Here is a 13,726-nt window from a genome sequence, read left to right as displayed (position 1 = left end):
GCTATGTGTATTTTTTTGTCATAACCTTTTTTCGGACCACTTATTTATTTATTTAGGTGTGACGATCCGACCTCCATGCTGCTACTCTGGTTCAAACTGCATCCACCAAACAATATGATTTATCTCGACCTCCCCAAAATAATCAAAATCTGACACGGTGTGAGATGTCTTTTTTAGCTGTTCTGTCGTCATTTCCTGCTATCTTCTTCATAAAGTCAGTCAAAATGAATGAATGGGCGTTTCTTTGACTATTTATAGGCAAATATGGGCGTTACGTGAAGCCCGCAAAAGCTGCACCGCATTTCGAGTTGATTGTGATTTATAAAGGGAAACCGGCGTAGGAAGTGCCATACGCACTTTCCTCACAGGTACGCAATGTTTGGTGAATCGGAAAATGTTGGAAAATTTCTGTACCTATTTTTTGGATTTCTACTACGTAAGCAACCTTCCCACGTGAATCCTACGCACGGCGTTATAAATGAGGCCCCAGATCTCCGACCACTTTTCAGATTATTTACGACTTTTGAATCCACATAAACACATCGGCAAAATCCGGTTTACTTTGAGCATGTGTTTTAAACAGTGTAGCTTCCCTTTGTGAACTGTTTCCACTTCCGCGCCGTCCTTTAATTTCTTCATACAGCGGGAATCCAAATGAATTAATCCTGAGTCCAATAACCATCAAAGTCACTCCAATAGTGCTCCTTAATTACGCTTTCATCCTCCTTTAACAAAATACTTCACATTCATCTACTTTGTGACAGTAGCTGTAGCATTTTTGAGACTTTTAAACTTTAATTACCGCTGTTGCCGTGTGTGTGTGTGTGTGTGTGTGTGTGTGTGTGTGTGTGTGTGTGTGTGTGTGTGTGTGTGTGTGTGTGTGTGGGGGGGAGCGCAACTTTCAACAGGAGTAATTTTGGGGGGCTCTTGGGAAAAAAGTTTGGGAACCACTGATCTATAACGTGGTGCAGGAATGAGTCGCGAACCTAGAGATGAGTAAGCACTCGTCTCAAAGTCAATGTTTTTTAATGAGTTTTGGTTAGGTGTTTGGAATAAACTCTGTGTTTACCACAAGCTTACTAGATTATCGTACATTTTTCTATGACAAAAAATACGTCAGTAAATACCCCACTGGTAAACATACGGAGCTATGTTTCTTAAAAAAGGTAGTTGCTGACACTACTTAACTTTATTAGCCACATTAAGCTTAGCCGTGGTGACGTGAAGTCATGTGGCCATCATGTAGTTCATTTATAGCCTAACATTAGCTTTTCAGTTCTGGCCTTTGTATTTACGCCTCGACTATTAAAAGCAATGTCTATGTGGAGATTATCCTGCTAAACAAAACTTATCATTATCATAAAAGTGTGTTGCGTCACGGTCTTCATTTCTACGGTATTTCAAAACGTCCATTTTGGCCTACAACAATACGTCATCACTGCACCACTCTATTAAAGGTCAGTCTTCTCAAACGCGCCGCTACACGCTGACAGAAGCTGCTTAGAGCTCGATGCTGCCTCCTAGGGTTTCGGAGGAGGTGACGCATGTCCATCCCCTCAGAGGGGGTCAAAGTGCTGCAGGAGAGCCCAGCCATGCTGCCCCCTTCACCCAGAGCCCCTACACCCAGCGGGGCTCTAAAAGACACAGTACAGGGACCAAGAGGGTCCAGTGAGTGACTGGGGAGGGGGAGGGTGGTCTGAGGCCTCTCCTCTGCCCCCTGCAGGGGGGTGAGGGAAGGGCGTGCAGCAGATGGAGGGGGAGGATCCAGGTCTGGAGGATGGACGGTGTCCCGGCAGGAACAACACAGGATGCATGCAAGGAGGGATCTGAGACATGCAGAGGGGATCCACAAACACACAGGCACAGTGAACATACAACAAATAATAACATAATATTGAGCTAAATGAAAGTTGATATGCATATATATTGTACAGTTTTGATATGCGTGTAACATATGCACACAAAAAAATGTCTTTTGTGACTTTTTATTCTGAAACCTAAACTGTCCAAAAGACAAAATGTAAAGTGATAATACATTTGATGCAAAAACAATTAATTGAAAAGCTTGATATCTGAATATAGATTTGACTTGATTTAAGCAAATAAGCTTAAAAAACAGAAGAAGCGATCAGTGAATTACCAGAAAGGATAAGGAGCAATTTATCAAAAATAAATGCATATCAGGCAAGGGGAGACTGATTCATGGATGAGCCATATTACAGGCCTTCTCAAACGGACTCACCCATTTTTCAAAATGATACATCATTTCAGCTTTCTGAAATCAAACTATTTTCTTAGGATGAGTATTATAGCTGGATTTATTGATTTATTGATGGCATTGTGTGCTGTGCTTTTTTAAATTGTATATTAATTCATTAAGATATTCCTCAATAGATATAAAGTTGGACGACTTACAAAATAATTCAGCTGCAAAAAATTCATAAATATTTTTTAAAACATCTATGAGACATCTTAATCAAATTTGAATAAAATGAGTATCTTATAAAGTTTAATTTAAACATCTTAAAAAGGCATTTTTTTTAATTGACAATTGTCAATGATGAAGAAAATATGTAATCTAAAACTAAACGAGGAACCCATTTTCTCTTTCTCTCTTTCTTCAACTGCATTTCTATACAAATAGAAAGGTACATTTTAGAAAATGCGTCATAATCCATAACTGTGATGATTTTGATAGAATTTGGTTTAAGGTTACACCAAATCTGTGTAAAGGTAGGAGGAGATTTGTATTTGTCCCATACTTTATGTACTGGTCATTTATTTGCCGTGTGTGTGTGTGTGTGTGTGTGTGTGTGTGTGTGTGTGTGTGTGTGTGTGTGTGTGTGTGTGTGTGTGTGTGTGTGTGTAAAATGCATTCAGTTAAATGCATGTATCCCAGAGTAAGAGTCNCCTTCTGTTGAGGCCATGGACTGCTCTTCTTCCAATTGACTGCAATCCACTTGGACAATGGGGCTGTTTTTCCTCTTCCCTGGACCGGCCATGACTATGAGGTCGTATTACAAAACCCTCATGCCATGGTCGCGCTGTGGCCACACATTTGCTGAACGTGCGTGTGGATAGGGAGTAGCCAAACGGTTGTCTGTTGTACTCGTAGGCTACCCCCTGGAAGGCAAAACGCAAATACTTTGTGCTTTGGAGCAATTTTTGACATGAAAGTAAGCGTCCTTCAGGTCGATGGTTGTGAACCAATCGCCCGGCTGCCCTAGTTCCAGTAATTGGTTTACATATGGAACTTTTTGCAGGCAATGTGCTGATTCAGGCTGCGAAGATCCAGAATGGGTCTGAATTCTCCTGTCTTCTTGGAAACCAGGAAGTACATGGAGTAAAGCCCATTTTCTCTCTCCTGAAAGTGCACAACAGACACAGCCCGTTTTTGCAACAGGGCCTGAATCTCTGTTGAAAGGAAACCTATCTCCTCCTGGGATGATAGATTTGCCTCTCTTAAGCCTCTGAATGGAGGAGGGACGCTGGAATGAGTACCCCAGTTTCAGTGTCCTGTCCATCCATTCTGTCAGTACACAGCTAAGCTTCCATTTCCCAAAAGACTGTGTTAGGGAACCTGCAAGCAGCTGTGGAGTCGCAGCTAAGAACTGGCGGCCCACTCCGCCGCCAAACCTTCCAGGAAGATTGGCTCATTGGGGGTCCTTGAACACACCGCGGCACGCTCTCGTGGGGCCGCGGCTCTGTCCTAATGTCTCTTTGAAACGGACATTATCGGGAATTGTGGAGACAGATGACTCTTACTCTGGGATACATGCATTTAACTGAATGCATTTTTCACACACACACACACACACACACACACACACACACACACACACACACACACACACACACACACACACACACACACACACACACATCAATCTAGAACTAGGGTTACAATACGTAACCCACTGTTCTTCTGCGGAGGTCCCTGAACGCACCGCGGCCACACTCACGGGGGCCGCGTGCCCTCGTATTAATGCTGTTTCACATTCAACGGTGAAACGCATTAATCGGAGCTATTATACCAGGCAAGGTGTATTTTCTGACAATAGCACGCCGGCAATAGCGTCTCTTGAACCCGCACATCAATTTCTGCGGTTTATTACACTCACGTGCCTTTACTGGAGTTTACAGCGGGGCGGCGAGTGTGGGACAGCGGCGTGATCCCCCTGGGACATTACACAGCAACACCGTAGACCAAGCTACTAATTTGGCCGATGCTGCGGTCAAATAATCGCTCTGATCCGGTGAGGTGGGGGCCTCTTGCGGAAGAGCAATGAGCGAGATGCCCAACACACCCGTTTTTATTTGCAGCCGCCCTGTCATGCGGCAGTGGGGCAGAGGCTCTCTGCCCAGCCTGCTGCCTGCTGGGAGCAGATGGGCGCTCCGCCGCCATAGTCATCACCTAGGGGGAAGTACAGCCCTGGGCGGTGGACTTCCATGGACGCCGGAAGTGCCCGACAACGGCAAATGGAGCCATCCGTCCCGCTGGAATGGCGAACGTGAATGGCACCGCCTCGGCCATATCCTGGTCCCCCAAACACTGGAAGCAGAGGTGGTGGGGATCGGCGCCCGCTATTTAAGCCAGGGCACGAAGGACAGGCCCAGGTCTCTAGAAGTGGCGACCATGATCTTCTTTCAAACGTTTCACTTTCTCTGCTTCAGTTGTTGCTTGCTCGCTGAAGAAAAAAGGATGACAGTCAGGAGGCGAGGCCGCCTTTTATATGGTGTGCTTGCGCGCACATTCAGGTAGGCCCGCCCCGGGGGCCGGCTACGTTTATAGATATCTCAGTAGGTGAAAGCTTGCATAGTATGGTTGAGAGGTAGTACCCATAGAGCCCAGTAGAGGGCGGAACCTGTGTGAGATATAACCAGAGTGCTCCATTGCTTCATGGCGAAATTCCAGTTGTTTATTCAGAAAACAGAACAACAAGTAGGCCAAGGTACATTAAGGACAGATTGCTGTAGATGTTGCAACAACCACCCACCAGAGAAAGATATCCCTCTGAAAATGTGGGTTCTTTGGTAAAACATAAAAAATCTACTTTGCATTTCTCATTTGCACAATGGAATCTGGTTAAGAAAGAAAACAATAAATGAGACATTTTACATGATTAGGATTGGCTTTTGAAATGCTGTGTGACCATTTTTATTTTGTTAATTCAATTATGTTTCATTCATTTAAGTCATTAATCAAGCAAAAATGCCAAATATCCAATAGTTCCAGCTTCCTCAGAGGCAATCATTTGCTGGTTTGATTTGAGTGGACAAAACACAAGGGGGGAAATGGTCTCTAAAATGTCCGAAAATAGCGAAATTGCCAAACAATTAATTATTTGTTCAAAAAAACGAATCTGATGCGTAACCGATAAGGAAATAGTGGTTAGTTAGCCCTAATATCAACCTGTGTTTTTCCCAAACAATTTGTAATCATAATCATAATATAACTGATAGATTTTCATTAAAGTTCATCAACTTGATAAACTGGGTCATTATTACAGGCTATTCTGCAAATACAGTTACAGATGTAGGTTATCCTTTACCTTTAAGATTCCAGCAGGAAACCATTTTCAGCATGATTCATGTTGCAGTTGCTAAATCTTTTTTCCACCCAAATGTGTTAAACATCTTATTCTGCCCACCACACATCTCTGGATCTCAGCAGGAGGCTTAGATTGCTGACCATCACAGTCCATTACCTTGGCAACATTCTTCCAGAAATTGTCAGAAATCTGTGATTCACAAAACATTTTCCTTCCTCCATTACCCCTGACTTTCAAAGTTGTGTAGTTACTACCCACGGTGTTTGATTGTCGCCATGGGCACGGTTTGCACCCACCGTTGGGCTGTGAGCTTCTGGGAAACACAGATATATAATTATTTGTTTTTGTTAGATCACAGCAGTTTCACATTATAGAAATGGCTTGGCTAATGCAATGTAGACAAATAGAAAGTATTGATGTATCCTTGGATCTATACATATTTTTGTTCCATGCAGTACAGACACAAAAAGCCAATTTAATGAATGTAGATTGTCCTCTCCTTTTACACGGTTGTGTTATACTGCCCTCTAAAGCCTCAAATGTAAAACTTGAAAAGTAGAATCACACAGAAGAGGCATTTTCATGTTCTGTTTTGGATATCCTTCTGTATTTAAATGGGGAATTTTCAGTTTTATTTGATCGTTATTATATTTGGTCTTGCTTTGATTTGTAGTCTCTAGAAGCATTCAGCCTAAGGCAATCGGACATACTGGATAACAAGTAATGTTTTCTTTGATAACCACATCCTCTCTCCACAAACGCAAACCATTTTCAAAGACAAACCATTGAAAAAGTCAGTAACCCTTTAACAACCACACCCCTTAAGGTTTGGACTGCCTGATTTGAAACACATTTAAATTGCTCTCCCCTCGTGTATCATGAAGTGTTCAGATGTATAACACTACTTGACTTTGATACTGTTTGGAAGATAAGGAGCATCATAATCTAACGGTTTTAATTCATGTTTACTTCCCAATACATTGTAGGACTACCTGTTTGTACCCCGATATATTCCAACTGGGTATTTTTCCTTTGAAATTACCACAATGACCAAAGAGTATTACAGTGATGCATTTAATACATGACAATAATCATACTTTTTAAACATTCTCACCCAGATTCGGATTAGCTGTTGTGAGTGCATGACAGTTAGAAGTGCATCTATTAGTCGATTGAATTACAAATTGCAAACTATTTTGATGATTTATCAAGCAATATTTCCTGGCAAAAAATGCCATTTTCAGGCCTATTTTTCTCTGATTTGTATTGTTACGTGCCAGGCAGGCTGTACTTGTGTGGTTTTCCTTCCCTCCTGTGTTTCTCTGTTCTCCCTGTCTTCTGCACAGCTGATCGGAATCTGCCTGTGCACCTGAATCTGATGGCTTATTGGATCCTCTCACCCTCAGCTGGCCTATCAGCAGCATATTAAACTGATTCTCTTTGAGTTTTGGACTAAAAAAACAAGATATTAAAGACATCATCTTGGACTTTGAGAAAACTGGGATGGACATTTTCAAAATGTGTGTCAATTAATCCATGGGTGCAATATTTGATTATGTATGAATGCAATAGGGAAAGTGCAATTTGATTATGTATGTGCAATAGGGAAAGTGCTGTACCTGTATGTTTCTTGTTTGTTTCTTTGCCATGTAATATGTGATCTCTGTTCTGTATCTATGACTGATTGAACTGAATGTTTTATGTTTATTATCTCGATGCCCAAATTTCTCCTAAGGGAGACAATAAAGCTCTATCTTATCTTATCTTTCTAATTTTTTTCTTCTCAATTGTAAATCTTTGTCTATGTTGTTTGTATTGCGCCTAGTAAACTGAAAATAGTGGGTTTTGTTTGAGAGATTGTTATCTCTATTTAGGGCCCTATTCTTGTTGGGGTTTTCCTTTTCCTGTAGTGTGTTCTAGGTTTTTGTGCATGTACACACACTCCCCCCATGTCTGAAAGGCCTCCTTTGTTTACTTGCTTAACACAATGACATCACTATGTAACACTCACATACAGTACGTGATTTGCTAAGGACTGGGCCATCTACCAGCGGTTGATCATTCACAACAGAGCCATCCAGCTAACCAATCAGAGCAGACTGGGCTCTGGTTTCAGACAGAGGGTGAAAAGAGGTGCTGCAGCACAGGCAGTATGAGAACAATAAATACTTTTTTGAACATTAAAGCAAGTAAACACTACACAGTAGAAGCACAACATACAATTATAAAACCTGAAAATGAGCAGAATAGAGCCCCTTTAACTTCATCCTTATTATAGATCAATTGATTGATAGAGGAAATAAGCAGCACGATAAGTAATACTGGGAGGGAAATGCTGGTTGCAACTCTATCAGTTATATAACACCCAACACTTTAATTAAAAATAGTTGAATTCTGTTTAAAATGGATAGTCTCACTGTGTTTTTGTTATCGCCTTTTCATTAAAACTTTTGTAGAGCAATAAACCCCCTGTCATTTAAACCAAGTATAACTTTGAAATGTGTGGCAGATGCGGCGCCTGCCTCTCTTTTTACACGTACGCCTCCATAACGACTCTCCAATTCAGTAAAACATTTTGTCCATTAAGCTCACAGACACACATTTACCGGTAGATGAGACCCATATTTCACTTGTAATGGGTGACACAGGAATTGTTAGATTGGCAATATTACGGGCAACTAATAAGAAAAACATGAGTCTGGCCACAGCACCTGCCAGACAACAGATGCAGTATCACTGAGCCACTGAATGAACACCAACTGTGTACCATCATTTCACACGTCCACGAAGAGTGCTGCCTGGCATACAGCCCTGCATATTATCAGATCACAGCTATATCCCAGAAGCCTCATTACATTGTCCTATGGTAGGTAAGGTGATGAGCCCCAGCCCCTGATTATAGTACACATGGTAATTATTCAGCATCATTTGGGCACACAAATTGTAATAAAGCTGTGAATGCATTTCTAGTGGTGTCATATCAATTAAAAAAAATGAACACCATAGATTTGGTTTTGTAAACAGGGTTAACTCTTCATATACAGAATTAAAAAAAAAAATACTAAAGGTTACACAGAGCACTGTGTGAAAAGCAAATACTCAATTAGAACAAAGCAATGAGGAAATAAACAAAACTGCCTGAGGAAGTTTTCTGTGTCGGTTGGTGATGCTCATTTAGCTTTTATATATATTCTATTTACAGTAATAGATACAGCATTAAATTATTCTATATTAAGAGAGTGTCCTTGGAAAGCCTCCTGTGACACAGCTAATGAAAAGATTCTTTAAATGTGATCCATTTGCCCAAATATAATTTAAAGAAATTGTGCTGAAAGATGTAGGACAGTTGCAACATGTAATTCACCATTTCTTTTTTTTTTTTTTAAAGCAATTTGTTTTGATGCATTTTCCTTTTATTTTACAGTTGTGATAGGAAACAGTGAGGAGCAAGGAGGTGTCCAACAATGTCATGCTACTGTCGGTAGATTTATGTTTGCACCAACTACTACATGATGGCATAAAAACTTTTGTCCGGCATAATGTTTTTATGTAAATGTAAAATTAGAGAGAAAAAAAGAAAGAGTGGGAAGAAATGGCACAGTTAAATATTTACATTGTGATACAGCCACATTTTGTTTTTTTCACAATCCATGTTCAGTAATTCAATATTCTAGTGTTAGATTCAAGATTATCAAACATGGGTACATCATCATTCAACACTGATTTCCTTTCATCAAAGACTAAATGCATCATACCTTTGATTTGATTGCATTTATTCTTTTATTCATTCTGAAGAAGTAGAACAGCTCTTTACCAACACATGTATTTATAAAATGATATTTGTCAAAGAGTACTGGACAGAAGCAGACCTTACAAAAAGGCACTTGTTCAAAGAAGTTTTTTTAAGGCAAAGTTTAGGCCTCAGTGACAGCAGAGCAGCTCAGTGTGTGGTAGTAAGAAGGGAGGAGGATTACAAACATGTCAAGAGTGGGTGCATCCATTCAACACAAGCATGACAGTAAAATCAAGTTCCTTCAATCCACAACTCAAAGTTCCACAATCCAAAATAACTAATAGACTTGCTTTTACATGTCATACAACGATCGGGATGTATTCTATAAGAGCATTTTCGGGAAGTTTCAGTCATCAAACACCATTTCTTTTTTCTTTTCCCCTTTATGTATTTTCATGTATCAAGTGGTACTGTTTATTTGTCCAGTTGTTAACTATAAATACTTCCAAAATCCACACTTTTAAGATTTAAAAAAAGTTTACATTAATTTCAGAACAGACAACACAAATACTGAGCAGCTCTATGGTACCAAAGTTCTTCTTTTTTTAAAGTAGGCCAAACTAATAATATGCTCTCATGGAAAACGGGATCAAAACTAGTTTTTAGACGACTCGCATGGATGCGGCTTTACATGCATATGACATAAAATGGTTAAATGCACATTTTCAGTGTCATTTAAACCAAGCAGCAACATGTCACTTACAACCGCAGTTTGGTGTTTACCCGAGTCGAAACTTAATTTAAGATCACATTTTCCTGTCGGGCTTGTGTTCCGACCCAGTATACACTCCGTTGGTATCACTAACAGTTTTTAACAAGTTTCACATCCCACATCTTATAACAATTCATGTTCTAAAAGGCTGAACTTTCCAAGCGGGTTCAGCAAGTTGGACAAATAAGGTAAAGTCAAAAAGACCATGTAAGCTGATTTGAAGGTTTCTGGAGTCCTGCTGTTAACACATGAAGAAGTATTTTCCCTAATAGAAGGGGGGTGATATTTTGTCTTCCTTCAATGCGTTCTCCATTCAACAACCACTGTTCATAAATGTGATAGTCCTTCTCCAGGTCCAATGGCATCAGCCCAAATCGCAAGTCACCTACCACAAAGGAGCTTGGTAATCTTGACAGCATGATCTTGTTTTGATGAGACGATCTGTGGCAAACAGGGCTGATCTTCCAAAGGACCCAGAGATTCTCTCCCTTATGACTTTTGGCAAGTCAGAGGGCGCCGGAACAGCAAGATGTGCGGCTCTGGAAGAGGGGAAAACAAGGCACACAATATATAAGCAGAGATAATCACACTTATTGTGATGCTTTGAAGAAACTTGACTCCTCTAACCGAGATTCTATTATTTTTTTATAAAGGGTGCGGCTGGGTTGGACACTCGCCGTCCATATGCTTGTGGTAACTAAACAAAACATTAAGCAGTAGCCTTTACAAACCCCTCAAATAGGTGAAACTTAACCCGTTTTAAAATCAAACACTCAGCATCTGTCATTTTTGCCTCAAGGACTTTAGATGATTTGAACCCCTCATTGGCGTTTAGACTTTCAATCAACACTACAGTAGTAGACACGTTTAGTTAAAAGCTATTTAGTGACATATCAGTTATCAACATTGTGTTATGAGCCTTGTTAAGTTCAGCTTGTGATCACATTTGTGTAAATATAGATTTAGCACATGACAGCTGTGAAACAGAGCCAGTGCCCTGCAGTCAACATCTGGCACAAAGGCTGTCTTATACATTTACAGTCAAATGTACTCTTCAATTTGATCATCAATGTTGAACTGTAACTCAAGACTCCTTTTTTTCACAATTGATGACTAAACCGTCGTAGCTGCTCAAGTTACGGCACTGTACTTTGGTAAAGATATTTGAAAGCCCTATCAATCAAACATCTTCAATCATAACTTGTATAATGTCTCAACAGCGTATACATATGTCACTAAGTCCTGAAGTTGCTGCTCATAATTGTGTAGCCTTGTATGTGTACTAACCTACTTACCTATTATTCCAATATAACTAATGTGTGCTTTCTTCTATATATTAATATGTTAGCTTATTGTGTATTATTGCATGCCTTTTTTTACCTGCTATGCCACTTTTGCTATAACACTGTACATTTTGATCTAATTTCTATTATTGGCATGATAAGGACCAAAATAACTGTTATCAGAAAGTGATCAAGACGAGAGATCTATTACTGCTTTCTTCACTTCTGGTACATTATGCAATCAGCTGAAGACATTATCCCTAGAAAGAGGATAAAATACCTGGCTGGTGGATCATGTAATGCACCCATCCTTGGCTCTGCTGGACCCCAAGGTTCCTCCACTCGGTTTCCGACATCAAATGGGTCTTTGGTACACGCTTTGCAATGTCTTTGGGTAGCATGACGTGTCTGTAGAACACCAGTGGGGAAATGAACACAAAATTAATGTTCATTGTTATGACATATCATGGAAAATAACTGACGGTGGCTTCTGTACAAAGCCACCTTGTTAAACGGTTATAAAATAGCGCTGACATGATGATGAAGTCACATTGAATGTTGGATAAACATGAGTCATGCACACCTGTACTCGTATTTTTCATCGTCATATTTATCAGAGTAGTAGATCTGTTTGTGAGACATGACGGGGACCTGGGGGAGAGATGTTCATCATTAGTCAACAGTGAGAATCAGAAATAGGACACATTAGACAAATGTTGAACAACGTGACAGCAAGCTCGCGTAGCTTAGCGAGTGTAGCTAACAGTTGAGCTAACTTCGCTAAAGTTAGCCGAGAACAAGCGTTTTCTTTCAGAACTTTTAAAATACTAGATGTTTCTGCTGTTGGGTGAGCACTATCAACCGGGATTCAGAATTACCTTATATTATTGCCAAAGAATTCCTGACCCTTAAAAAAGTAAATTATTCCTGTGTTTCGCGTCCAAGAGAAGTAAGATGTTGACTCCTCTTTGTTTCCCTCTCGAATGTTTGCTAACCCGCTTTTTGCCGTTCAAATAGACATCCTCTCTTCCCATTGGTCAATGCATCCACATTACTCTCTTGCCATTGGTCTGTTAAGTCTGTCGCAGGAAATCACCATCATCGCTACAGAGTCTCCTTATTGGTCAGTATACTGAAAACACACATGAACGCTATAATTTACAAAAACAACCCAAACATGACCCAGATATTTCAACTGTGTCATCCCTTGTTATTTTGTAGTTTCTTCCTGACTATGGATATATAGTAAGAGCTTTGTTCCTCTTTCTTACTCTTTAATACATTAATGGTGTTAACACTTTGTGTCTTTTTTTCAACTTCTAATCATTATTAACATTATGGAATAATCTTTTGATTATTTTATTTATTAATCAAACAAGTAGTCTGCGTTTATTTAAGTCAGGTATTGAGTAAACCTTACTTGTTTTCCTAATTATGTTACTTGTTACTTCTTAAGTTCTGGTTGTACTACATTTCCTAAAGAAATACTGTATACATTTATTTACATACTTATTAACATACTATTTGTTAACTTGCAGATGGTTTACAGATGTGACAGACATCGTTTGATCCCCTTCTGCTTTACCAAAATGTAATAGTATTAATAAAAACATTGAGATATAATTTGTACTTTTTTTTTTAGGGGTTGTTTTACACTTTCCTTTCCCCTGCTTTCCCCAAGGTAAATTACATATAAAGTAATCTATGTATTACTTCAGTACTGTAGTTAATTCAATCTTGAGTTACTTTACTTTTTCTACTTTAGACTTTTCCTCAACTGCATTTTACGCTGTCCTTTATTATATTGTTGTGACAGGTTAATTTACTAGTTTCTTTGAATATTTAGATTATGAATACATAATATAAATGAATGAATACATTCTAATCATTTATATACTACAGGTTAAGCTACATAGCAGCACTAGCAGTATAATGATGTTAAAATATACCCCACTTTCACCAGCTGCATTATTCAAGTAATAGAAAAGTTATTGCATCACTGCTTCTTAATACACACTACTTGATTTTATTGCAAAATGGGCATAATGACAACTTTTCATTGTTGGATTTAAGATTTTGGTGCTATTATCACTTTTACTAGGTAACATTTTAAAGGCAGGACTTTAACTTATAACATGATGTGTTTTACACTGTGGAATGGTATTGCTACTTCTAGTTCTTCCTCCAATGAAAACACAACATTTTTACAGACTTTAATTTAAAGAAAAAAGAGGGCCAGATGATGAAATATTTGTCCATACTGCAGCAACAGGAGTAGAGGGGTTATCCACTCTGGTAAGTTCCACAGTTCAAATATAGCTCTGCAGACGTGTCAGTGTACAGCTGGTCCTGGTAGCCCCCGCCTTCTGTATATATAGGCTATATG

At 39.5% G+C, this 13,726-nt stretch overlaps 1 protein-coding gene across 1 annotated transcript; it reads right to left on the bottom strand.

The window, feature by feature from the left end:
• Positions 1-8,816: 8,816 nt before the first annotated feature.
• Positions 8,817-12,346, bottom strand: cks1b (CDC28 protein kinase regulatory subunit 1B). Its single transcript, XM_010770915.1, has 4 exons — positions 12,219-12,346; positions 11,924-11,991; positions 11,621-11,748; positions 8,817-10,596 (listed from the first exon to the last, which is right to left on the bottom strand). The coding sequence occupies exons 2-4, from the start codon at positions 11,980-11,982 to the stop codon at positions 10,547-10,549; spliced, it is 237 nt and encodes a 78-aa protein (XP_010769217.1). The 5' UTR covers positions 11,983-11,991; positions 12,219-12,346; the 3' UTR covers positions 8,817-10,546.
• Positions 12,347-13,726: the final 1,380 nt, after the last annotated feature.

The sequence above is a fragment of the Notothenia coriiceps genome, unplaced genomic scaffold (genome assembly GCF_000735185.1).
Source record: "Notothenia coriiceps isolate Sejong01 unplaced genomic scaffold, NC01 NC01_scaffold00000339, whole genome shotgun sequence".
Taxonomy (NCBI): domain Eukaryota; kingdom Metazoa; phylum Chordata; class Actinopteri; order Perciformes; family Nototheniidae; genus Notothenia; species Notothenia coriiceps.
This window is presented reverse-complemented; position numbering and strand designations above follow the sequence as displayed.

Excerpts from the sequence above, each read along its gene's own strand:
- cks1b (XM_010770915.1), bottom strand. The coding sequence starts at position 11,982 with ATGTCTCACAAACAGATCTACTACTCTGATAAATATGACGATGAAAAA. Across the intron at positions 11,749-11,923 it reads GATGAAAAATACGAGTACAG|ACACGTCATGCTACCCAAAG; the intron begins GTGTGCATGACT and ends GGTGTTCTACAG. Across the intron at positions 10,597-11,620 it reads TTACATGATCCACCAGCCAG|AGCCGCACATCTTGCTGTTC; the intron begins GTATTTTATCCT and ends CCCCTCTTCCAG.